Source organism: Myotis nattereri (genome assembly GCF_964212035.1).
Source record: "Myotis nattereri genome assembly, chromosome: 13".
Classification (NCBI taxonomy): Eukaryota; Metazoa; Chordata; class Mammalia; order Chiroptera; family Vespertilionidae; genus Myotis; species Myotis nattereri.
The window spans coordinates 40577628-40601378 of record NC_138088.1 but is presented as its reverse complement, the minus strand read 5'-3'; the positions used below and the strand labels follow the sequence as shown (position 1 = coordinate 40601378).

At 52.1% G+C, this 23751-nt stretch overlaps 1 protein-coding gene across 1 annotated transcript in view; it reads left to right on the top strand.

The window, feature by feature from the left end:
• Positions 1 to 19216, top strand: part of RRP12 (ribosomal RNA processing 12 homolog) — a 30898-nt gene extending 11682 nt beyond the window's left edge. The window contains exons 13-34 of the mRNA XM_081104609.1: positions 362 to 476; positions 1584 to 1726; positions 1959 to 2080; positions 3160 to 3224; positions 3317 to 3479; positions 3913 to 4067; positions 4331 to 4398; positions 4916 to 5009; positions 5960 to 6118; positions 6234 to 6314; positions 6531 to 6636; positions 6759 to 6866; positions 7287 to 7444; positions 8841 to 8932; positions 9123 to 9287; positions 9382 to 9554; positions 9776 to 9910; positions 13015 to 13064; positions 15270 to 15342; positions 16042 to 16109; positions 16383 to 16465; positions 16797 to 19216. Of these exons, the coding sequence (XP_080960735.1) occupies positions 362 to 476; positions 1584 to 1726; positions 1959 to 2080; positions 3160 to 3224; positions 3317 to 3479; positions 3913 to 4067; positions 4331 to 4398; positions 4916 to 5009; positions 5960 to 6118; positions 6234 to 6314; positions 6531 to 6636; positions 6759 to 6866; positions 7287 to 7444; positions 8841 to 8932; positions 9123 to 9287; positions 9382 to 9554; positions 9776 to 9910; positions 13015 to 13064; positions 15270 to 15342; positions 16042 to 16109; positions 16383 to 16465; positions 16797 to 16899 (2479 nt within the window). The 3' untranslated portion in view covers positions 16900 to 19216. The remainder of the gene's footprint in view (positions 1 to 361; positions 477 to 1583; positions 1727 to 1958; positions 2081 to 3159; positions 3225 to 3316; positions 3480 to 3912; positions 4068 to 4330; positions 4399 to 4915; positions 5010 to 5959; positions 6119 to 6233; positions 6315 to 6530; positions 6637 to 6758; positions 6867 to 7286; positions 7445 to 8840; positions 8933 to 9122; positions 9288 to 9381; positions 9555 to 9775; positions 9911 to 13014; positions 13065 to 15269; positions 15343 to 16041; positions 16110 to 16382; positions 16466 to 16796) is intronic.
• Positions 19217 to 23751: the final 4535 nt, after the last annotated feature.

The window sequence follows — 23751 nt, the reverse complement described above, 5'->3', positions numbered from 1 at the left end:
CGGGTCTTACCCTGCCGTCCACATTGGGTCAGGCCAGGAAAGCATGGGCTTTGGAGGCGGCCACCAGCAGAGTGACCCCGACAGGTTATTTCGTTTCTTGGAGCCTCAGTGTCACCTTCTGAAGATTGAACAAATAACCTGCCTCCCATCTTTTTCTTTAAGCTCAAAGGTTACAGAAATTAAACTCTTAGCACAGGGAGCAGTGTGGGCACTTCATAAATGCTAGGTCTCCCCTTTGGCCTTTCCGGGGGCCCTGCCCTAGCGGCCAGCTGGCGATCTATAGCTCATGGTATAGCTGTTGACTTCCTGGCCAGGGCTCGGGGGGCGTGGCCAGGGCCCTGACTGCCTGCTCCCTTGGCAGGGCAGTGGAGGAGGGCCTCACATACAAATTCCATGCGGCCTGGAACTCCGTGTTGCAGCTGCTGTGTGTCTTCTTCGAGGCCTGTGGGAGGCAGGCCCACCCTGTGATGAAGAAGGTAAGTTGGGGGGCTGCTGGGGCCGGGGCAGGAAGTGGCACTTGGGCTTTTGGACTAGAAGGGGCCTGTGTCTCTGTTACCTCTGCACTTTAACTCCACCCACCACCACAGTGCCCAGAGCAGGTGCCCAGTACTGTGCCCCCAGGAAGGTGACTGGGCCATCATGGGAGGAACAAGAAGAGGGGCAGAACCCCCACACACACACGCACGCGCACACACTCACACACACACACACTGCTCTTCACTAGTGTTGGCTGGAGTTGATTGTTTTGAATAGGGAACCAGAGTGATTCTCTTCCCGCACCCGTTACCTTTTAATATTTAATTCTTTGAATTTTCTGTAATGAATGAGTATAGTGCTTTAAGCAGCCTTAGGTCTCAGGAAGGTGACTACATGCAGCCCAGAGTAAACCAGCGAAGGGTCAGGGGTCAGCTTTGGGAGAGGGTGGGACCTGAGGACAGGCTGCAGGCACCTTGTCGGCAAGTGGAGCAGCCCCGGCCTCATGGCACCTTCCTCACTGACCCACTCCCTTCTCCTGGGATGGCAGGCTCCTCGGGGGCTGGCTGGGCTCTAATAGATGAGGTGGGCAGACCTGGCTTCCTCCGAGAGGTCATGAGGGGTGACCTAGGGCAAGCATGTCAAACTCGCAGCCGGCATGTTAAATAAACGAGGCATGTGGCCTGCCGGCTGCGAGTATGACATGCTTGACGTAGGGGGTCTGGGCTGTGGTGCACCTGAGGGTGCAGCTCTCCTCGAGGAGCAGCCACCCCTCAGTGCCTGTTCATTTGCTAGTTGTTGCACACAGGTCCGCCTTTGCCAGACCTTGTTGTTTTTCAAGATAAACTGGAAATCTACGTGTGTATGTAAAATCTCCTGACTTTTACATGTTATTAAAGAAGACAGAATTTTTTAAATCCTGGAACATTGGGGAGGGGTCAGACTGCATCAGGGTTACATTTGGTTCCTGGTTTGTGACTTCCGACCCAGAGCTTAACCTGGGCTCGCGCTCCTGACCTCATCATCTCAGAGACTTTGGCTCAGACTCAGCCGTGGTGCTTGCTCTGCGAGCACATCTTGATGTATAATCTTTCATCTCTTTGCTACAGTGTCTCCAGTCCCTGTGTGACCTGCGCCTCTCCCCCCACTTCCCTCACACAGCAGCTCTGGACCAGGCAGTGGGGGCTGCGGTGGCCAGCATGGGGCCTGAGGTGGTTTTACAGGCTGTGCCGCTGGAAATTGATGGTTCTGAGTAAGTGTGACCCTGGTTGGCTTCTGTACGAGCCCTAACAGGGTCAGACGGCTTGCTCTCCCCCAGGAGGGTGTCCACTCCTTCGGGTGAAGTCTCCGTGTGCCATGTGGGGGTCAGCGAGAGAGGCCAGAGCAGGCTACATGCTCCCCAGCTCAGCAGGGGGCGCACTGTTGGGGTGCTGCCCTCCAGGCTGTCACCCCTTCCTCACTGGGCCTCTCCTGCCTCCTCTCAGAGAGACTCTGGATTTCCCACGGAGCTGGCTGCTGCCCGTCATCCGGGACCATGTCCGGGAAACGCGACTTGGCTTCTTCACCACCTACTTCTTGCCCCTGGCTACCACCCTGAAGAGCAAAGGTATGGGGCCCACCGCAGTCCAGGAGCTCAGCTGAAGGGGTCGGGAAGGGCTCCTGACCCAGCACCCCAGCCCTAGGCCTCCCTCTGCCAAATAGGTGACCCGCCAGTGCTTGTGGGCCTAATTCCATGGGCTGTCCCTCCCCTCTGCTCGAAGGCATGGCCTGGCCTTCCCCCCTTGTAGGAGCCTGCTCTCCCACTAATGTAGCAATTAATTACACAAGCACACAGCGGCTTCTACGTATGCAGGGATGTTCTAGCAAAAACCCTAACACAGCCTACATGTCTGTCAGTGGGGTTCCAGTGAAGTTAGTTGTGGTAACGCCCACAGTGGGACACAATATGGTCATTACAAAGAAAGAGACATGGGCGTGCAGATGGCGAGTTGAACAGATCAGATTCAGATCTCGCTCAGCCACGCAGTTGGTTGACTTTGGGCAAGTGTGTTAATTCCTTTGGGTCTGCTCCTCGTCTGTAAATGAGAATGATCATTGTGACGTGAAGATTAAGTGAAATAATCATGTAAGTACCCATTACACAGCTTGTCACACAGAAATTGCCAAGTAAAACAAGGTTTTAGAACAATATATGTATAGTAAATCTTGCTTATGTTTTTGAAGGTGTATGTCTGTTTAAAGAAAAGACCAAAATATGGTGACAGGAGAAGATTTGACTTTGGGTGGTGGGCATGCGGTGCAATACAGAGCTTATAACATAGAAACTATTTTTTATTGATTTTAGAGAGGAAGGGAGAGGGAGAGATAGAAACATCAATGATGAGAGAGAATCATTGATTGGCTGCCTCCTGCACACTCCCTCCTGGGGATGGAGCCTGCAATCCAAGCATGTGCCCTTGACCGGAATCAAACCCGGGACCCTTCAGTCCGCAGGCCGATGCTGTATCCACTAAGCCAAACCGGTGAGGGCGAGGTCTTAGGTATTTAGAAGGAACAGTTTCATTCTGTGGTGAGGAAGGAATCACTGATATTGACCTCATCACTGGGCTTTTGGTTTTGGTGAAAATGGGGCCTGGAGGGTAGGAGGGTGCCCAGGGTCACACTGTGTGCTTTGTTACACTCCAGCAATGGACCTGGCCCAGGTGGACCGCATGGTGGAGTCCAAGATCTATGACACGCTGCAGTGGCAGGTAAAGGGTCCGTTGCGGGGGGTGTGGGTTGGGTAGTGCAGGGGCGTGGGTTGCTGAACGTCATTCTCGTTTACCATCCCTCCCCGCCCCAGATCTGGACCCTCCTGCCTGGGTTCTGCACGAGGCCCACAGATGTAGCCGCCTCCTTTAAAGGGCTGGCGCGGACACTGGGCACAGCGATCAGCGAGCGTCCAGACCTGAGGGTCACGGTGTGCCAGGCCCTGCGCACTCTCATCACCAAGGGCTGTGAGGCAGGTGCGTGTGGGCTCTGGGGTCCGAGGCTGGTGGGAGGATGGCTGTGATGGCACAAGTCCCCTGACCCCCATCTCCTGGCTTGCTGTGGCTCAGTGCCTGAGCCATGGTTCATCCTTTGCAAGGACCTGGAGCTTCGGCTGGGGATCCAAGGATGCAAAAACCACCCCTTTTCTCTCTTTATTCCCAATGTGCCGGCACCTGGGGAGTTACCCAGTCAGTGCTGAAGGGTTTCACTGGCCCCCAGGACAGGAGCCGTGGAGAAGCATAGACCATGGTGGCACCTTGTTCTCTTTGCTCTGGTCTCAGCCTCCTCTGTCTCATAGAAGCCCCACATCCATGGTCCTGCCACGGGTCCTCCTAAAGGATGCCTCTGGGCTACAGCCTATGAGGTCAGCTCCAGCCCCTTTTATGCAAACTTTGGTCCTCCTGCCAGAGGCTGACCGTGCCGAAGTAAGCCGTTTTGCCAAGAACTTTCTGCCAATCCTCTTCAACTTGTATGGGCAGCCTGTTGCAGCCGGGGACACACCAGCTCCTCGCCGGGCCGTGCTGGAAACCATCAAAACTTACCTTACTATTACTGACCCTCAGGTGAGCTGATGGACAGGGAGAGTGCTCCCAGGAGGGGAGTGTTGGGTCAGGAGCATTGGAAAGCCCAAGGCCCTACCCGGCAGGGCTCACTTGGACCTGTGCCACCTGGAGAACAGGAGACCAGATCCCAGCGATGATGGCGGGGCCAGGCGTGGGCTTGAGGCTTCTAAACGAGAGGGCAAGGAGGTCTAGTTCTGTGACCTGCTGCTGCTCTGTATTTCTCTATTAAACACCTTCCTCCTTCTCATCCCGGGGGCTGCCAGTTGGTGAATGGTTTCCTGGAAAAAGCCAGTGAGAAGGTGCTGGACCCTGCTAGCTCGGACTTCACCAGGTAAAATCCCCCACTTGAGCTGGGGTGGCCCAGGGAGCTGGAGGGTGTGGATTCTCTGGGGTAACTTAGGAAAGGCTTGAGATCTTGAACGTCTCAGTTCCACTGCAAGGCTTGAGTGACTCCTTTCTGGAACGGCAGTATTGCCTGCTAGGGAAGGAGGGGGACCCTGGAAACTCACTGTCTGGGTTCAGATCCCAGCTCCACCACTTACGGGCTGTGTGACTTGGACACGTTACCCATTCTTTGCCTCTTTGCCCTGATCTACAATGGAGAAGCTAATGGTACCTGCAGCAGGGTTGCTGTGAGAATTGGAGGGGTTAACAGTAGTAGTGCCTGGTCCCTGGTGAATACTCCATTAGATGCAAGCCATGATTATCATTCATGGGCTGCTTTAAGTGCCTGGTCCTCATCCTGACTTCTCCCACCTGCCCCTCACCCCGTGGGTGTAAGGACAGTGTTAGTCTGTGCCCTTCTCCAGCCCTTGCTAAGCCCCTCCTTGGTCTCCTGCCCTGAGCAGATTGTCTGTCCTGGACCTGGTTGTGGCCTTGGCTCCCCACGCTGACGAAGCTGCCATCAGCAAGCTGTACTCCACCATCCGGCCCTACCTGGAGGTGAGCCTGGGGCTGGGTGCCCCACAGCCACACTTGGGGAGGAGTGGGCTCCTTGGAAAGGGGGGGGGGGGCTGTCTTCTTTTTTTCATCTCTTGCTGCTGCCCAAGATCATCTCCTTTCTTGTGGTGTGACTGTCCTTTGTACCCTGTCTAGTCCATCTGTCACATAGATGGCCAAAGTGACTAAAACACACAGCCGTGCTCAGACCTCACCTGCTGAGGTGTCTGGTAGAAACACGGCCATACTTCTTTGCCTGGATCGCTCACTGGGCCATCTCAGCCCAGCCTGATCTTCATTCTAATCACTCTCATCTCCCCTTGTCCGTCCTCATCCCACCACCACTTGGCCTCATTAAACTGTTTTAAGTGTTGCAGATATAAGGGACCCCTCTGTGCCTTTGCACATGCTAGGTCCTCTGCCTGACATGCTGTGGCAAGCCACCAGGCGGAACTCAGGCCCGCAGTGACCTCCTGAAAGCCGCTGCCACTGCGACAGTTAACAGGCAGTTAGCCAACACTGAGAAGTGCTCTGGGTGGAACATGCAGGCAGACCCACAAGTCCAGGCAGGACAGAGTGCCCTGGGAACCGTAAGGGCGTAAGGGGTCAGGCAAAGGAGAGACAGCAGAAAGATGAGCAGGCCTGGCAGGCTGGCGCGTTCCTGGCACTGCAAGTCCACGCTGCTGGCGCGAACATCACTGAGGGGGTCAGTGGAGTGGATTGGAAGGCTGGGTTGGCTTCTTTCCCACAGCATCTCTGCCTGGCGCGGAGGTAGCCTCCTGCCGTCTATACTCTGCTGGTCCTCTTGTTGGACCTCATGAGCTCCAGAGGGCAGGGCCAGCTTCTCTGAATCCCCTCCAGTGCTGGCCTGTTAATGGTGACTGCTCTGTGAATGTCATCACATGGGTGGTGGACCTCCAGTCCCCCCTCTTCACCCATCTGTGTCCTCCCAGAGCAAGGCCCATGGGGTGCAGAAGAAGGCCTACCGCGTGCTGGAGGAGGTGTGTGCCAGCCCCCAGGGCCCCGGGGCCCGCTTCGTGCAGAGCCACCTGGATGACTTGAAGAAGACCCTGCTGGACTCGCTGCGGACCACTTCCTCTCCTGCCAAGAGGGTGAGGATTCAGGGCAGCCCCGCTGTGCCCGAGGGAGGACGGGACACAGGAGAGGACCACGTCGGGCTGGGGTGGCATTGTGGGGGGGCCTGACCATTGTCCCTCTGCCCTGCAGCCCCGTTTGAAGTGCCTTATACATATCGTGAAGAAGCTCACAGCCGAGCATGAGGAGTTCATTACTGCCCTTGTCCCGGAGGTGAGTGCGTAGGAGGGGGTGTATGTGGGTTTTGGGGGTTCCTTGGAGCGTGGCTCCTAAAGGCCTGTCAGGATCAGGGGAGGGTAGTATTGGGGGTGGGGGTGGGCTCGACTCACTGTCTGGGAGCGTGGGTGCCTCTACCTGCTCACTCTGCTTCAGGCCACCGGCCTCAGGGTGCCAGCTCGGGAGAACGCGCTTACGGGGCTGTCTGGGCAGGTGATCCTGTGTACCAAGGAGGTGTCGGTGGGCGCGCGGAAGAACGCTTTCGCCCTGCTGGTGGAGATGGGCCACGCTTTCCTTCGGTTTGGCCCGAGCCAGGAAGGTGAGGCCTTGGTGACTCAGGGCTGGGGTGGACGCTCTGCTCCCAGACCCAGTGGGCCTGAGATGCAGCATGAGCGCTGGGCTCTGCCCTGGTGCAGCTTGTCCTGCTTTCCGCCCTCCCAGAGGCCCTGCAGCGCTACCTCGTCCTGATCTACCCCGGCCTCGTGGGCGCCGTCACCATGGTCAGCTGCAGCATCCTGGCCCTGACCCACCTCCTTTTTGAGTTTAAAGGTACACGCTATTTCCTGAAGGCCTGGCAAGCCCTCAGAGTAGGAAAATACCCAGGAGGTCAGGATCGGGTGGCTACCAGGTAGGGGAAAGGTCAAGGGAGGGTGGAAGAAAAGCTAGAGCCAAGCCCGGCCGCCTCCCATCTCCTCTGCTGCCTCTCATCCCATTCTCAGAGTGGATGGGAGCAGGGGGTCCCGATTTTAGTCCTGGTTCTACAATCCTGGAGCCTGACTCTCCCCTCTAAAATGGAGGAGGAAAGCAGCCCCTCCTCCTGTGGGGGCTGAAGGACCACAGGAGACACTCCTTGGAGGGTGACCAGAACCGAGCCAGGCACACGGAAGTCCCTCAGTGTTGGCTCTCGCTCTTGTGACCGGGCAGGGTCTGGGTCTGGGTGTCTCTGACAGTGGCCCTCTGGCCCCCCAGGCCTGATGGGGACCAGCACGGTGGAGCAGCTGCTGGAGAACGTGTGTCTGCTCCTGGCCTCCCGCACCCGTGACGTGGTCAAATCGGCGCTGGGCTTCATCAAGGTGGCCGTGGTGGTCATGGACGTGGCACACCTGGCCAAGCACGTGCAGCTCGTGGTAAGTGCCCCATTTCCCCTCTGTGGGTGGCGACATGGCCGGGCTGCCGTCATGGGACCAGGGAGCCTCAAGGCCAGCAAGTTTCAAGCGTTCTTTTAGCTACCGCAGCCTTGTGCAACAGGTCATGCCGAGCCCTGGAAGGGACCGGTTGGGGAATGGCGGCCTGGTGGAGGAAGGGGCACAGCACCCAGGCTGCTGCTTGTCACCCCCACCTCTTTGGCCCCTCCACAGAAGCAAGGGCTCTACAGGGCAAAGGTCAGTGGGCAGGGCCATCCCTCATTTTACAGACGGGGATACTGAGCTCAGAGACAGCCCCAGGTCACACTGCTGGTGAGAGCAGCCCTGGGAACAGAACCCAGAGCTCAGGACTGAGACACTGGGCTCCCCCAGCAGGGCCCTCATCTCCTTTTTTTTGCCTCTTGCATTTTGGTCTTTGGGTTTGAGGCTCCTCTGGACACCCCTGCTGGGCTGTAGAAAGGCCTGAAGAGCCTTCTGGTATTGGGCCCTCTAGCCCCTTCTGGTCGCTCATAAGGCATGTAGCAGGCTGGGACTGTCAGATCCTCTTTCTGCTATTCCCACTGCCTCAGTTTCCCTCTCCAGCTGGTTGAGTTGCATCAGACCTCCAGGGGGATCTTTGTTGTCTTCGTATCTGACCTTGGGTCAAGGCGAGAAGGGGCAGATGAGAGTCAGGATAGCCTGCCCCCGCTGTCCAAAGCCTACAGCCTAACCGGAGACCAATGATGGGAGAACAGCCACAGCAGGCAGTTATCTGTTCTGCAGTTATTAGAATGGATAAAGCCCTTCAGAGGATCGATGGGGCTCTATCCCCCAGCCCATTGAGAGACACTGGATATTATTTGCCACCCACACGTTTCCCAAACCAGCCCGTGTGAAGGCTTAAGAGCAGTCCAGCCAGACATGAGCTCGAGGATATGAAGGGACATATGGAACCAAGAGAAACCTGGTGGTGTTGGGGGCAAAGTACGAGCCATGGAATTAGATCTGGGGTGACTTCTTCCTCTGTGGCCACTTAACAGCCACATGACTCCCTGTGCCCCAGTTTCCTCGCCTGTAAATTGGGGATGATGATAATATCTGCCTCACTGGGTTCTAAGGATTCCATGCGATGATGCATGTCAGGGTGCTGAACACTGTTCAGAAGACACTCAAGCTGTGATCTTGGCAGGGTGGTCGGGAATATGAAGGCAGTTTAGGGGGAAGGTGGGGTCTGCCCAGACTGGAGCCTCTTTGGAGCAAGGGCTGAGCCAGTAACAGGGCTACTCTTGCCCTCACCTCTTAGCCAGCCCTGGTCCTCTTCTCTAGTCTGGACAGCGGGGTGGGGACAGGCAGGGTGGGAGGCGCCCTCCCCCTGAAACCCTGGTGCCCTGCCCTGCAGATGGAGGCCATCGGGAAACTGTCCGATGACATGCGGCGGCACTTCCGCATGAAGCTTCGCAACCTGTTCACCAAGTTCATCCGCAAGTTTGGGTCTGTGCACTGAGTGGGGCGTTGCGGGAGGAGTTGAGGGGTTTTCCTCCCACCAGGGACCTTGCAGAAAAGGGGCCGGGCTGGGGGACCAGTCTCTTCCCTGTCATTGGAAGGGCTCTGGCTGCACCTGCTGCTTCTGGGTGGCACACTCTGGCCAGTGCACCTCACCTGCCCTTCGCTGCCCCCTCAGGTTTGAGCTGGTGAAGGGGCTGCTGCCCGAGGAGTACCACAAAGTCCTGGTCAACATCCGGAAAGCTGAGGCGCGGGCCAAGAGGCACCGTGCTCTGAGCCAGGCTGCTGAGGAAGAAGAGGAAGAGGAGGAGGAGGAGGAGCCTGCCCAGGGCAAGGGTGACAGGTGAGAACATGGTGGTGTCCCAGCAGCCTGGTCCCCCCCAACCCGGGGCCTGCCCAGGCAGTGCCCAGCTGGCCCTGCCTTTCTCTGGCTTTAGCATTGAGGAGATTTTGGCCGACTCCGAGGACGAGGACAGTGAGGAGGAAGAAAGGAGCCGGGGCAAGGAGCAGCGGAGGCTGAGCCGGCAGAGGAGCCAGGCGTGGCTGAAGGAGGGTGGAGGGGATGAGCCCCTCAACTTCCTCGACCCCAAGGTGGCCCAGCGAGTCCTAGGTAAGCAAGAATCAGCTGGCCCCTGAGCTCGGAAAGCAGGCTTACCTGTTCAGGGTGGGGGTGACTTGCATAGAGGCCAGTGGGAACCCCTCACCCTGACACATGCACACTGTTGTGCTGTGGGCACCCATCTGCGGCACAGACCTGGTCTTACTGGTTATAATGAGGGTGTGAGAGGGTTAGGTCTTCCACCTCCTCACTGCCGAACTCTGCCGTGCCAGCCACACAGCCTGGGACTGGCCGGGGCAAGAAGAAGGACCATGGCTTCAAAGTGAGCGCTGATGGCCGGCTGATCATCCGGGAGGAAGAGGAGGATGCTGCCACCACCAAGATGGAGGAAGAGGAAGGCTCTAAAGGTGGGGCCGCCTGCCCAGTCTGGGAATGCAGCTGCTTCTGGCCTGGGCCAGGGCTGTGCACGGTTGTTCATTCGTTTATTCATTAATTTGTTCATTCAGACCATTTGTCGTCGGAGAAAAGGTAACAGATTGTATCTGAGGCAACTTTCTCAAACTCGTTGAGTTTCTCAAACTTTTTTGACCAAATTAAGAAATCTTTCTGTGTTGTAATGCAGCCATTTATACAATTCTATAAGTCACACAAAACTTTCAAAACACAGTACTTCCCCTTACCATGAGCGGTACCCTCTCTTGGTCTCTCGTCTACTCTGTTCTGTTTCTTTCCTTCTCTTCCTCCTTTTTTTTTAATTTCAAAAGTATAAAATATAAACTTGGCTGAGGCCCAAAATCTCACTGAGAGGTAGAAAGAGCCACACTCAGACACTCTCACGTGCCTGAATCCATTGTCTCCTGTTGTCCAGGAGCCCCTCGGGTGTAACATCTCCAAGTACTGTGCGTCTTTCCTGATCCCTCTGTGCACATATCATCCATTAGATCACAAAAGCTTAGATCTTCTAAAATAGATCTGTCTTCCTCTTTTTGTTTTGGTTCACACTTCCATGATCCGTGGGCACGTGACTCACGGCATCCTTTTAACTAGTGTTCTCCCGCTGCCCCTACCCTTAGCTTACCAGTGGTGTGACTGGACTTTATTTAACCTCTCTGTGCCAAAATGGGCATAATGCCAGTACCTGCTTCAGAGGGCTGTTGCGACGACGAAATGGGCATCCTGAATAGCACATGTACGTGCAAGGGATAAATGTGACGGCACTATTTCCTGATCTGGTCTCTCACCCTTGGTAATTCCCATCTCTTTCCCCTGCTTGTGCACGATCCCGATGCTGGAAATGCCCCTCCCCTCTCCTGCCTTCACACCCTCTGCCCTTTAAGGTCCCGCTCAGTCCTTCTTTAAGGCCTTTCCCCAGCCCTTCCGCCCTCCTGCCCAGTCTTCAACACTTGGTCACATGCTCTCTTGTGGCGGCATTGGATTGTTGATTGACTTTATTTGAGTTTGTCTTCCCTCCATCTGGTTAATTTCATACTTTTAAAAAAATATTACTGATAGCTTTTTTATTTTTATTTTTATTTTTTATTTTTAAATATATTTTATTGATTTTTTACAGAGAGGAAGGGAGAGAGATAGAGAGTTAGAAACATCGATGAGAGAGAATCATCGATCAGCTGCCTCCTGCACATCTCCTACTGGGGATATGCCCGCAACCCAGGTACATGCCCTTGACCGGAATCGAACCTGGGACCTCTCAGTCCGCAGGCCGACGCTCTATCCACTGAGCCAAACCGGTTTCGGCAGCTTTTTTATTTTTTGGTATGAAGTGTTTATTTGATAGCTTTTTTAAATCATGGTAAGATATATGCCGGAGCCGGTTTGGCTCAGTGGATGGAGCGTCAGCCTGTGGACTGAGGGGTCCCAGGTTCGATTCCGGTCAGGGGCATGTGCCTGGGTTGCGGGCGTATCCCCAGTAGGGGATGTGCAGGAGGCAGCTGATCGATGTTTCTCTCTCATCGATGTTTCTAACTCTCTATCTCTCTCCCTTCTTCTCTGTAAAAAATCAATAAAATATATTTAAAAAAAAAATATTTAAATCATGGTAAGATATATACATAACATAAAATTTACCATCTTAACCATTTTTAAGCACACAAGTCAGTATAGTTCAGTAGTGTTAAGTATATTCACATTGATGTACAACTTATCTCCAGGACTTTTTTAATCTGGCAAAACTGAAACTCTATGCATTAAACACTAACTCCCCATTTCCCCCTCCCCTCATCCCCTGACAACCACCATTCTACTATCTATGAATTTGAGTATGAATCTAAGTACCTCATTAAGTATAATCATTCAGCATTTGTCTTTTTCTGGCTGGCTTATTTCACTTAGCGTAATGTCCTCAAGGTTCATCCATGTTGTAGCATCTGTCAGAATTTCCTTCCTTCTTAAGGCTGGCCTTATTCTCTTGTGTGTATACACCACATTTTGTTTATCCATTTATCTGTTGGACACTTGGGTGGGTTGCTTCTACTTTTTGACTATTGTGAATAATGCTGCTGTGTACAAATATCTCTTCAAGTTCCTACTTTCCGTTCTTTGGAGTATATACCCAGAGGTGAAATTGCCGAATCACATTCTGATTCTGTGTTTAATTTTTGAGGAACTGCCACAGCCACACTGTTTTCCACAGTAGCTGCACCATTTTACATTCCCACCATCAGGACGCCAGGGTTTCAATTTCTCCACATCCTTGTCAACACTTGTTATTTTCTGTTTTTGTTTGTTTATTTTTATAGTAGTCGTCCTAATGGTGGTAAAGTAGTATCTCATGGTGGTTTTGATTTGCATTTCCTTAATGATTAATGATGTGTAGCATCTTATTATGTTTGCTGTGCTCTTATATGTCTTTTTGGGAAAATGTCTACTGAAGTCCTTTTGCCCTTTTTAAAAAATATATGTATTTTTTTTTATTGATTTCAGAGAGGAAGGGAGAGGGGGAGAGATAGAAACATCCATGATGAGAGAGAATCATTGATCGGCTGCCTCCTGATGCCCCCCTCCGGGGAATCTAGCCCACGACCTGGGCATGTGCCCTTGACCAGAATTGAACCCGGGACTTTTCAGTCCACAGGCCGATGCTCTATCCACTGAGCCAAACTGGCTGGGGCCCTTTTGCCCATTTTTTAATTGGGTTTTAAGTTCTCAGGTAGGAGAATAAAGCAGTCCTCCCAGCAAAGTGAAGTAGGGGGCCTGCAGGGGTGCCTGGCTCCCTAGAAGACCTGGGTTTACCTTAGAGTTGCAGAGAAAACTGTATTTACCTCAGAAGTGGGGTCACCACTTCCTTAAAGGGCTGTTGTCCCTGGGACCTAGGATGGGAAGGAGAAAGGGTCCGTGTTCAGGAGTCTCGGCTCCCACAGGACACAGGGTTCCTGGGAGGTAGTCGGCAGTTCCCCCAGCCTGATGAGCCAAGAGAAGGCAGGATGAAATGTGGGGGGGCTCTGGGAAAGCGGGGCCTCCTGAGCTCACAGGCTTCTCTTCCTTTCGGCTCCAGGGGAGGATGAAGAGATGGCTGACCTGATGGAAGACGTGGGCGTCAGGAGTGTGAGTAATTCCTGCGGACGGAGGGCGGGCCCTCAGACCTAAGCCTTGGCCTGGCAGCTTCTTGCGGTCTCACCTGTGCTTCCTGCTGCTCAGTGGAGCCCCAGGGATGTGCGCATCAGGCTGTGCCTGGGTGTGGTGTGTGTCTTCCACAGCAGTGTCATGGCTGACCATTCTGTGGGGTTTGGGGGTGGGGTGCTTCCTTCATTGTGGGTTGGGTTGTGCAGCTAGAGGAAGAAAGAGAACCCCGTCTCCATGTGAGGGGTGCTGTATAGGCTGCAAGAGCATCCGCTGGCCTGCATGCTCCAAGGGGCAGCTCCCACATGCGGTGGGGGCACCCACCATTGAGGGATGCTGAGAGCCCCACAATCACTATTTTTTTTTTAAATATATTTTATTGATTTTTTACAGGGAGGAAGGGAGAGAGATAGAGAGTTAGAAACATCGATGAGAGAGAAACATCGATCAGCTGCCTCCTGCACATCTCCCACTGGGGATGTGCCCGCAACCCAGGTACATGCCCTTGACCGGAATCGAACCTGGGACCTTTCAGTCCGCAGGCCGACGCTCTATCCACTGAGCCAAACCGGTTTCGGCCCCACAATCACTATTTATCACCCCCATTTCTAGAGGGGCTCACAGAAGATAAGTACCCTGCCCAAGGTCACAGCCTGAACCTAAATCCTGGCTTATATGTAAAGTGCATGGCACTAAGTGATGCTAAATAAGTGGTGACTGTTCTTACTATTATTGCATTTTTCCTGGAAATCTTGACTGGCCAAAGCCTCCCTGGTTGCTGCAGTGCATCGTCACACGTGGCTTTGCAGTCCTTCCACAGCCTGGAGAGTGGGAACTGACCACACCCTCTGGGGAGGCCCCACGGTTCAGCGCAGCAGGACTGGGCTCCTTGTCTCAAGGCACCGAGAAGGACCTGGGTGGCCGCACTCCACAGTTGGCTCATGGCAAATCATCACCTGCCATCGAGATCCCAGGGGCTTTATTGAATGGCAGTTGCTAAACCCCACTTCTCTGTCTGCAGTTATGACATCAGTAAAATGCTGGGGGACAAGTGACAACCGCAGCTGCCAGTGGCATAGCTGTGGCCAGGTGCCAGCTGAACCAAGAACAAGCTGAGCTGTCACCCTCTGATGCAGCTAGAGTCCCATTTCCAGCCAGTTTCTGTTTCTCCTCTAGGAGTCCACTCTACTGTGCCCATGTTGCCAGACACACCCTGTGTGTGCTGCAGCCTGTTCCCTTTACCTGGCACACCTTCCACTCTGCCTGGCCCTTAAGCCAGGGAGTGCTCCTCAGAGGAGGGGCCTGAAGCCCTCCTGCCTGGGGATCCCCTGGGGAGCTTGAGCCCCAGGAATCTGTAGTTTGAAGAGGCTTCCCGGGCATTATGGCCCAGACCACAGCATGGCTGCTAGCCCACTGATCTGAGGTCTCCTGCACAACATGCCTCTGCCTGGCCTCATTGTCATTTTCTAGGCTCAGACTTCCTGCTGGGCTGTGCTGGGCTGCTGTCAGGCCCACCTCTGCCCTTGGAGCACCTAATCTGGTGCTGGCTGTAGTAAGTGCTGAGTCACTTCCTGTTGGATATAATTGGGTGAACTGAGCTGTCCTGTTGCTCCATGCTCACAGCTCCTGGGATGGCAGCATTGTTGAGGGACAGTGATAACTGGTATGAGCAGGGGTTTCCCACCTGCTAAGATTCCCTGGACCACGAGAAGTTGGTCCTGTGCCCTGCGTCCCCAGGGCCTGGCACTTAGTAGGGGATCAGTGAGTGAGTGACTCCTGGGGAGAGGAGTGAAGTTCGTGTGAGGCTAAGGACTGGTAAAGCTGTTCTCTCCAAAGAGGCCGAGGACCCCATTTACCTGCTAGGAAGACTGGGGCTAAGCTGAGGTCAAAGTACCCAGAAGGGCCCTGTGGGGGAACTTCAATGTGGAGGGCAGAGCAGTGGAGAAGCCAAGACAAGCTCAGGCTCAGCAGTGAGGCCCTGAGCTGGAACCTTGCTTCTGTCATGCCTAGCTGTGTGATCTTAGACAGGTACTTGCCCTCTCTGAGCCTTAGTGTCCTCATCTGTAAGTAAGGGATCAAGTGCTTGGCAGAGGCCTTTCTTGCTAATGCAGGTTATGATTGCTTTTACTGTTACCTCTGGCGAGGATGACCACATCCCCTTGTTCATGAACTTCGCTTACCCCTTTGTAGAAAAAACACCAGAAGCTCAAGCGTCAGAAAGAGGCTGATGATGAGGAGCTAGAGATGCCTCCTCAGTATCAAGGTGAGGCTTCCACTCTTGTTTTGAAACTCTGTTCTCTGTCACAGGTATTCGGCAGGGTTTATTGCGGGCAGAGCCATGAGGTTGTGCGGCCAGGTTGCACTCAGTTGCCACCAGCAAAGATTGGCTGATACTTTGGCAATCCTCCCAAGCTAGCATTGCAGGATTTCATCCACAACTGTGTTGAAGTGTAGGCTGGAAATGACACTGATCTTGGAAGCATATGGGTTCCTTTAAGCATAGCTTTCACGTCTGTACGATGGACTAAGAGTTGCCGTTCTGTCTCACGGTGTTGGTGTGAGAGAAGGCCTGTAGTGCCTCATTTTACAGATGAAGTTAAGAGGCTCCAGAAAGTTAAGAGACTTGCCTGAGGTTCGAGCTTGGAGTTGAACCTGGGTCTGTCTGACTTCCAAGCCGGTGTCCTTTCTCCTAGAACAAATGGAGCAGATTAGCTTTGGAGAGTGGGGGTATTTTATGTTAGTGGAGAATGTATGTTCCCTGGGTTCGAGTCAGTCTGAGGAGCCCCGTGGTCTATCAAGTCAGTGGACAGTCCTTCTCAAGAAAGGTATTTGTCCTCGGTTGTTGGGGGACAGAGCCAGGTTCCCGGCCGTGACCCATCTCCCCGACAGTTCTCTGAAGAGGTGTTCATTACCTCTCGGAGGAGGCTGCCCTGGCTTAGTCTGACCTCTGTTCCCCCTCTAGCTGGAGGCTCTGGCATCCATCGCCCTGTGGGCAAGAAGGCTACACCCGGGGCCGAATACAAGGCCAAGGTAAGAGCTGTTGGTGGGGGCAGAGCGTCTGGGGAAGGGCGGGCAGCTGTGCTGTCCTGGAGAGGCACCTGTGGAGCCAGACGGAGGGCCACACGGAGGTCTTGTTAGCATCTAAAGTCCAGACCTTGGGTTGGCTTCCAGAGCCATGAAAAGTCTTTGGCGCCACCTAAGGCACAGAATGAAGGGCAGGGAGGACGCAGGGTTAGGTAAATCGGGAGGGGGAAGAAGGGGAACCCCGCACTCCTAGCTGACTTTGTTTCTCTGGGTGAGCAGAAAGCAAAGGGTGACGTGAAGAAGAAAGGTCGGCTCGATCCCTATGCTTACATCCCCCTCAACAGAACCAAGCTCAACCGCAGGTATGACGCTGTGTGGGGTGGGGGTGGGGGGGGAGCTGAAGCTGTGCTCTGGGGGGCCTTATTCTCATTAAGCTCTCAGTTCAGTTGCTCAGGTCTCTTCCAGTGTTTTAGTTTTACTTTTTCACATCCATCTTCGTGTGGTTGGTGCCTACATGTGTTGTTCACTTGAACTGCCCCTTTGGACATGATGGGTAACTCATGGCCTGCCACTTCTGGCAGCACTCCCGCCACTCCTCTATTCCTGCTGGTGGGGGAGCCATCTTTTGACATTATGGGAAGGAGGGCCCCCTGTTCTCAGTGAGATGTGACCCTTCTGTTCCTGTCCCTGCAGGAAGAAGGTGAAGCTGCAGGGGCAGTTCAAAGGCCTGGTGAAAGCTGCCCAGCGGGGATCTCAGGTGGGACACAAGCTCCGCAGAAAGGCTCGTCGGCCCTGAACCCCAGGCCCCAGGGCTGCTCTGCGGCCCAGGCTGTGGCACCGCCAGGACTCAGAATGAACTGTAGGAATCAGGGCTTGGTTCCCAGAGGCACAGGATTTGGGGAATTCCAAACGGGAATCGCCTTTTAGAGATGTCCTTGGGACCTGGAGGTGGGGACGTGCCTCAGTGCCTGTGCATAGGCCAGCGAGGCGCCGGTGCCCTCTGCCCGGAGCGGCCTGTGCAGCAGAGCGGATGATCTTCCATTCGCTCCAGCTGCTCACGCCACAGGGCACTCTCAGCCCGGCTGTCGTCCAGGTGTGTGAGGTTTGCTGTGACCGACGTAGAATAAACCTGCATCTCCACGCATTGTCCCTACAAACATTGTGTTTCATCACCTGCCTCCTTCGGGGACAAGAACAGTGTCTGGTCATTGGCAACAGTGTCTTGACCCCTTCCTCTCAGTCCTGGCATCCAGTCCGGGGCATAGGGTGATAGCTCAGGGACACCCACCTGGTTGAGCACCACACTCAGACTAGAAAGGGAACTACAGCGTGGCTGCCTCTGAGCTCAAGTTTCTCCCAGCCACTTTGTTCACTGATTCAGCAGTGTTTCCAAGGCCCTCCGTCTGCCAAGCACCTGTCTGATCCTCACCTCCTCTTTTTTCCAGACCAGTGGGTCAGGTTGTGGTACCCAGCAGAGTGAATCCTGCTGCCCAGCTTGTTGGTCTGGAGCAGAGAAGATGCAGACCCCCCTCGCTCCTCAGGTCACTTGTCCATCAGGGTTCTCCTTGTGTGTGGGTTCCCAGCAGGCATCAAGAAGCAAAGACCCCAGGGCTACCGCCACCCCCAAATATGAGGGTTTATGCTTTAGCCCCTGGCATTTGATTGACACCTTTCCTCATCTCAGAACCTTTCAGTTTGAGATGAGACCAAACACATATGCAAACGTTACTTAATCATTTCCATCCCGTTTTATGCCCTTGGCTCTGATGAAGCTCCCAGGAGGCCCTGTGCACTTTCCCACTCATCCTCTGTGGGCACTCAAGTCTTGACCCCAAATTAGGACGTTTCCTCCTGCTGATTTTGGGCTAGGAAGCGTGAAGGAACTACACTTCGCCCAGAGGTGGCGCTGTGCACATGCCTTGTTCACAGTCTGGAATGGGACAGCAGCAAGAAAAGAAAGGTCGTCAAAAGAAGTGGTGTTAAAGATTTGCAAAGGTGGTCCAACCGTGACCACCATCGTTACACTTCTGGGTACAAGGTGGGTCAAATTAAGCCTATCCAGCCTTTATTATTTTTTTCAGGAAATATATCCAGAGGTGGTAGGGGCTTCATGTAAGTAGATGCAGGTATGAGCTAATTGCCCAGCATTGATGTCTTTTTAAAAAGTTTGAAGCCAACTTGCTTATTATAGCGTATTTTCTAAGGAGCTTTGTTTTCTTTCAAAGGTGGGAGGGGCAGGTAACCAAGAAAGGTTGTTGTTAGTGATGTGCTGAACTTAATATTCTCTTGGAAGTAGACTTGAAGTGTGAATTATCTTGATGCAGAGGCAAGAATTAATCTGCCCCATAAATTTCAGGTGTTTGAAACATCTCTGATGAAAGTCGATACTGCTTTTGTTTCTTTCCTTTTTTTTAAATATATTTTTATTGGTTTCAGAGAGAGGAAGGGAGAGAGAGATAGAAACTTCAATGATGAGAGAGAATCACTGATTGGCTGCCTCCTGCATGCCCCCTACTGAGTATTGAGTCGAGCCCACAACTGGGGCATGTGCCCTGACCGGGAATCAAACTAGGACCTCCTAGTTCATAGGTTGACACTCAACCACTGAGCCACCCTGGTTGGGCAGTACTGCTTTCGTTTTAATAAGAGAGGTACAGGGGAATCAGGAGTGTCCACACCAGGCTTGTTCAGTTTCAGGGCAACTGCAATGGGTGAGGGCCTCCGCCAAGATCCAGATCTGCCACTTTAACGCCATTGTGCTTTTGGCTGTGCCAGACTCAGAGACTTCTTCAGGCTCTTTTCTGGGGTCAGTCCTCTACTCATTCACAGAAATGGAAGAAGAATACCCACCTGACTGCACCAAGACAGCAGCCTTTGTGTTGGCATGGGATTTGGTCAGGCAGTTTGCTCATGGCACGTCTGGACCCAGGAGGATCAAGTTAAGCCAAGCCTACCCCAGGCACCAGTTTACTAGTATTCCTGACAGTGGATGTCATGTTAGGTCTATGGCCTTATTTGCAAGCCTGCCTCAGTCCACATGCTTGGTCATGTTTTTCTGTATTGTTTGCAACATGTGAGAAAATTAAGACATTAAAGTAGTCTGTTTTCATTCTTTTTGGTTGCATATGCTTCTTCAAAGGGTAACTTAGAAAATTAGAATGTATTCTCTATTTCACTATTAAGGTAATAAAGATTGCCCTAGCCAGTTCGGCTCAGTGGATAGAGCGTCGGCCTGTGGTCTGAGGGGTCCCAGGTTTGATTCCAGTCAAGGGCACATGCCCAGGTTAGGGACTCGATCCCTGGTAGGGGGCATGCAGGAGGCAGCCGATCAATGATTCTCTCTCATTATTGATGTTTCTATCTCCCTCTCCCTTCCTCTCTGAAATCAATAAAAATATATATTTTTTAAATAAAAATGATAAAGATTCACAGAAAATTTGGAAAAAAATGGGCTAGAATCATTCCACCAACTTCTGTTAACCCCAGTATGTTTCATCCCTATTTTCTTTTTCTATACACAGGGCGTTTGGGGATACAAATACAGTGTTAAAATACAAGTTTATATTCTAAATTTGCGTTTGACTATCACAAAGTTTTTACTTACCAATGTACACACTTTGTAAACATTTTCAATGACCTGGCTGAAGCCCCTGCCCTGTGGACCTGGCTCAGTTCATTTACGAAGGATCTTTGAGTCCGTGTTTTGCTCCTTGATGTACACAGGAATTTAACGCCATCACTCGATCCTGCTCATGTGCAAAGCAATATTTAGGAAATGACATGACGACTGCTCTTTGTTCTATTTTTGGTATATGATAGTATGCATAGGTAACTGTGCTCCAGAAAATAACCCTGAATAGGGGCTGTGTAAGCTGGCATGCCATTTCCTGAAATCATACTTACTGTAGCTGCTGCCATTAGAAACATTTACCAAGCTGTTAGCAGCTAGCTGGGCCATCCAGGGCCATGGCTGCAGTGGCAGAAGGTTTTCTCCCAAGTCCCATTGATTGGTCATGAAGGGCCTAGCACAGGATTTGAAGGCTGTGGTCAATTATCAGTAGATGTTAAGAATGAGGTGAAGGGTGTGGCCCCCTGCCACTATGTACAAAGGCTACATAGTCATTTCTGGTTGGTCTGGACATCAACTTTGCAAATCTAAAATCAGAATTGGTCACGTTTAGAGACGAAGAAACTGACTTCCAAGAGGCCTAGTCAAAATGGCAATTGATTCATTTGTATTGAGAATATAACCACTAAGGGGCCCAAGAGTTGGTGTCATGGTGACTGCTTTGTACACATTCTCTCCTGTGGAGCAAGTTAAAATCCAAGGCTTTAGTGAGCATGAAGCAGGGCAAAGGGAATCAGACGGCGATATGTTAAAAATATCATGGAGGCCCTGTTCCTCCGCGCAGCTCAGTTGTGTAGGGTGTTGTCCTAATATGCTAAGGTTGCAGGTTCAATCCCCAGGTAGAGCCCATACAAGAATCAACCAATGAATGCATAAGTAAGTAGAACAACAAATTGATGTTTCTCTCCCCAAATCAATAAATACATTTTAAAAAATGTCTTTGAGGTAGAATGGCTCTCCGGGTAGGTGGGACACACCTGCACACTGGGTCCCCCTCTGTTCTGGTTAGTGCTGCAGAACCTGCCAGGTCCTTCCTCTCTGGTGTCTTCTAGGGCCACTTACCTGCTGTTCATAAGCTGTTCTGAGATTTCACTTGGCTCCTGCTTCCTTTGCATGCAGGCATGCCTGGATCGAATTTCCAAGCCCTGCCCTTCTGGCTTTCACCAGGGATATGTCCTCTCCCTCTGGGACCTTGTACAGATAACTTATCCTGTCCATCATGTGTGGGCTTGCAGGGTTTAACTTGGAGAGGGCAGCTTGATTTCCAGATTCCAGGATGTCACCCGTAGACCCATAGGTACCAGTGACAGAGCTGATACGATTTTAGATCAGAATTCCAGGGAGGATCTGAGGCACTGATGACAGGCAGATGGATTTGTGAATGGTGCCAGGAATGGCCTGTACAGTCCTTATGGCTTCTCTGCAGGTTTTGCAAGCTCTTGGAAAGTCTTGCTTTGAACCAGAACAGTTGCTACACCATACATCTTGGACTTGAGGCCACTGAGCCTGAAGTATGTACCAAGCCGATAACCTGAGACCAGCCCTCAGTTGTAAATATGCTCATAAAAATGATGAGGTGCAGTGTTACCTGAGCAGATTTTACACGGCTACATACATTGATTGGATGGTTGTGTGATAATACTTATCTTAAATGTCTCCCTCAATCATTCCAGGAGCTAGTTCAATTCCCTGCAAGTAGGTGGGGTACACCTCCAAAGCAAATAATAATCAGGATTATTACCTGTTAAAGCTGAGCTGACATCCAATATTTATTCTAAGAAAATCCTTTCCTACCCACACGAGGACAATCAGGGCTCACGTGGACCCCTCAGGCCTTCACACAGGGGTGCAGTCCTACCTGATCCACACCTGTCAGATTCGAATCTCCTGTGTAGCAATAACAACGTGGGCTATACAGAGCCCTCCAATTTACCAAACACAGTCATATGCATCATCTCTTGATCCTGCAACAGTCACATTATGATTGTGGTTCTTATGAATATGATCCCACTTCACAGCTGAGAACCCAAAGGCAAAGTTAAGCAGGTGCCATAAGGTAGCTCCCAGGCTTCCAGAGTTCAAGCCCATGTGGTTGCCACCCTAGGTAACAGCCCTGGAGAACACAGTGTTGCAAAGAGACTTGACTGAATTTCAAAATACTTGGTGCCGTTGGGACACCAGAGTCTGTTCCCTTTCCCGTTCATCACCTTGTAGGCCCTGCAACAGGCACTAAAACCAAGTTTGGAGCCGATTTCTTCACCCTTGGTGAGAAGAGGGAGGAGTTGTCCCGGGATTGACTTTCTTGAGGACTCTGAGTGGCTGGGCAGAAACCTAGGGCAGGGTAGGGCAGGATCGGGTGGGGTTGCTTGCTGGGTATTGCTTCCTCTTCCATTTCAAGGAGGGGGATGGAGCTGGCTAGCAAGTCTTTCTGCCTTTTCGTCCTTTCTGCCGTTTTCTTCCACATTCCTAGTCTCCCCTACCCTGCACATACACACACACTTGCGTGATGCATTTACTCTGAGCAAAGAACTTCCTTCCAAAAAAAACAAACATTTTGTGAGGCATGGGACATACAGTAGTAAGCAAATCCGACAGGATCTTTGCCTTCACAAAGGTTACGAGGAGGGGACAGATAAAACACATGATTGGAAAAGTGCTTGGTGTCTAAGTACAGATGCCATGCAGGAACCTGACTTAGACGAGGGGCCATGGTGGGAGGGCCTCTAGGAGTGACTGATGTTTGTCTACCACTAGAAGGGTGAGCAGGCTTTAGGTTAGGTTGTTCGCCTAAACAACCAAGACTCCAAAATTACCCAATCCCTAAGGGCCTAAGGGCAGTGATCTGGTTGGAAAGTGGGTTCCAGTAGGGACCTGTCTTGAGGCCCTGTTGCATACCAAGCTCCCTGTTTTTACTTAGATTGTGTGTGTGTGTGTGTGTGTGTGTGTGTGTGTGTGTGTGTCTCGGGGGGAAGGTGGGTGTCAAGAATGGTGGGGGTGGCACTGCTAAAGCTCCTCTCACCCACTTTTGGGCCATGTTCCGGAGTAAGGAGTAGCATGTGTAGATGCCTTGGAGCCCAAAAGAGTTTAGCCTTTCCAAAGAACTGTTGGAAGGCTCAGTACATGCATGTAATAACTACAAATAAATGTTAGGTGGCCCTAACTGATTTGGCTCAGTGGATAGAGCGTCGGCCTGTGGACTGAGAGGTCCCAGGTTTGATTCCGATCAAGGGCACATTGCTTGGGTTTCAGACTTGATCCCCAGTAGTGGGCCTGCAGGTGGCAGCCAGTCAATGATTCCCTCTCATCATTGATGTTTATCTCTCTCCCTTCCCTTCCTCCCTGAAATCAATAAAAACATATATTTTTAAAAGTTAGGTATAATTACCTAAATTCTTATCTAATTGAATATCACAGGGTGTATTTGTTCTTAGGAGGAGTCAGGAGTTTTTATTTATTTAAATGCATAGTCCAGCCCTGGCTGGTTTGGCTCAGTGGATAGAGACTTGGCCTGCAGAATGAAGGGGCCCTGGTTTGATTTCGGTCAAAGGCACATACCTCAGCTGCAGGTTCGGTCCCGGGACCTGGTTGGAGTGTGTGTGGGAAGCAACCAATTGATGTGTGTCTCTTCCATCGATGTTTCTCTCTCTGTCTCTCCCCCTCCCTTCCACTCTCTCTAAAAATCAATGGAAAAATATTCTCGGGTGAGGATTAACAAAAAGAAAAACAAAACAAAAAATCAACAAGAAAGCAAAAAAGAAAGAACTAGATCAAATACCAGACATAACATAGTACTTCTTATTGAGGTGAAATTCACATAACACAAACTAGCCATTTTAAAATGTACAATTCAGCCCTGACTGGTTTGGCTCAGTGGATAGAGTGTCGGCCTGCGGACTCAAGGGTCCCGAGTTCGATTCCGGTCAAGGGCATGTACCTTGGTTGCGGGCACATCCCCAGTGGGGGGCGTGCAGGAGGCAGCTGATTGATGTTTCTCTCTCATGGATGTTTCTAGCTCTCTAT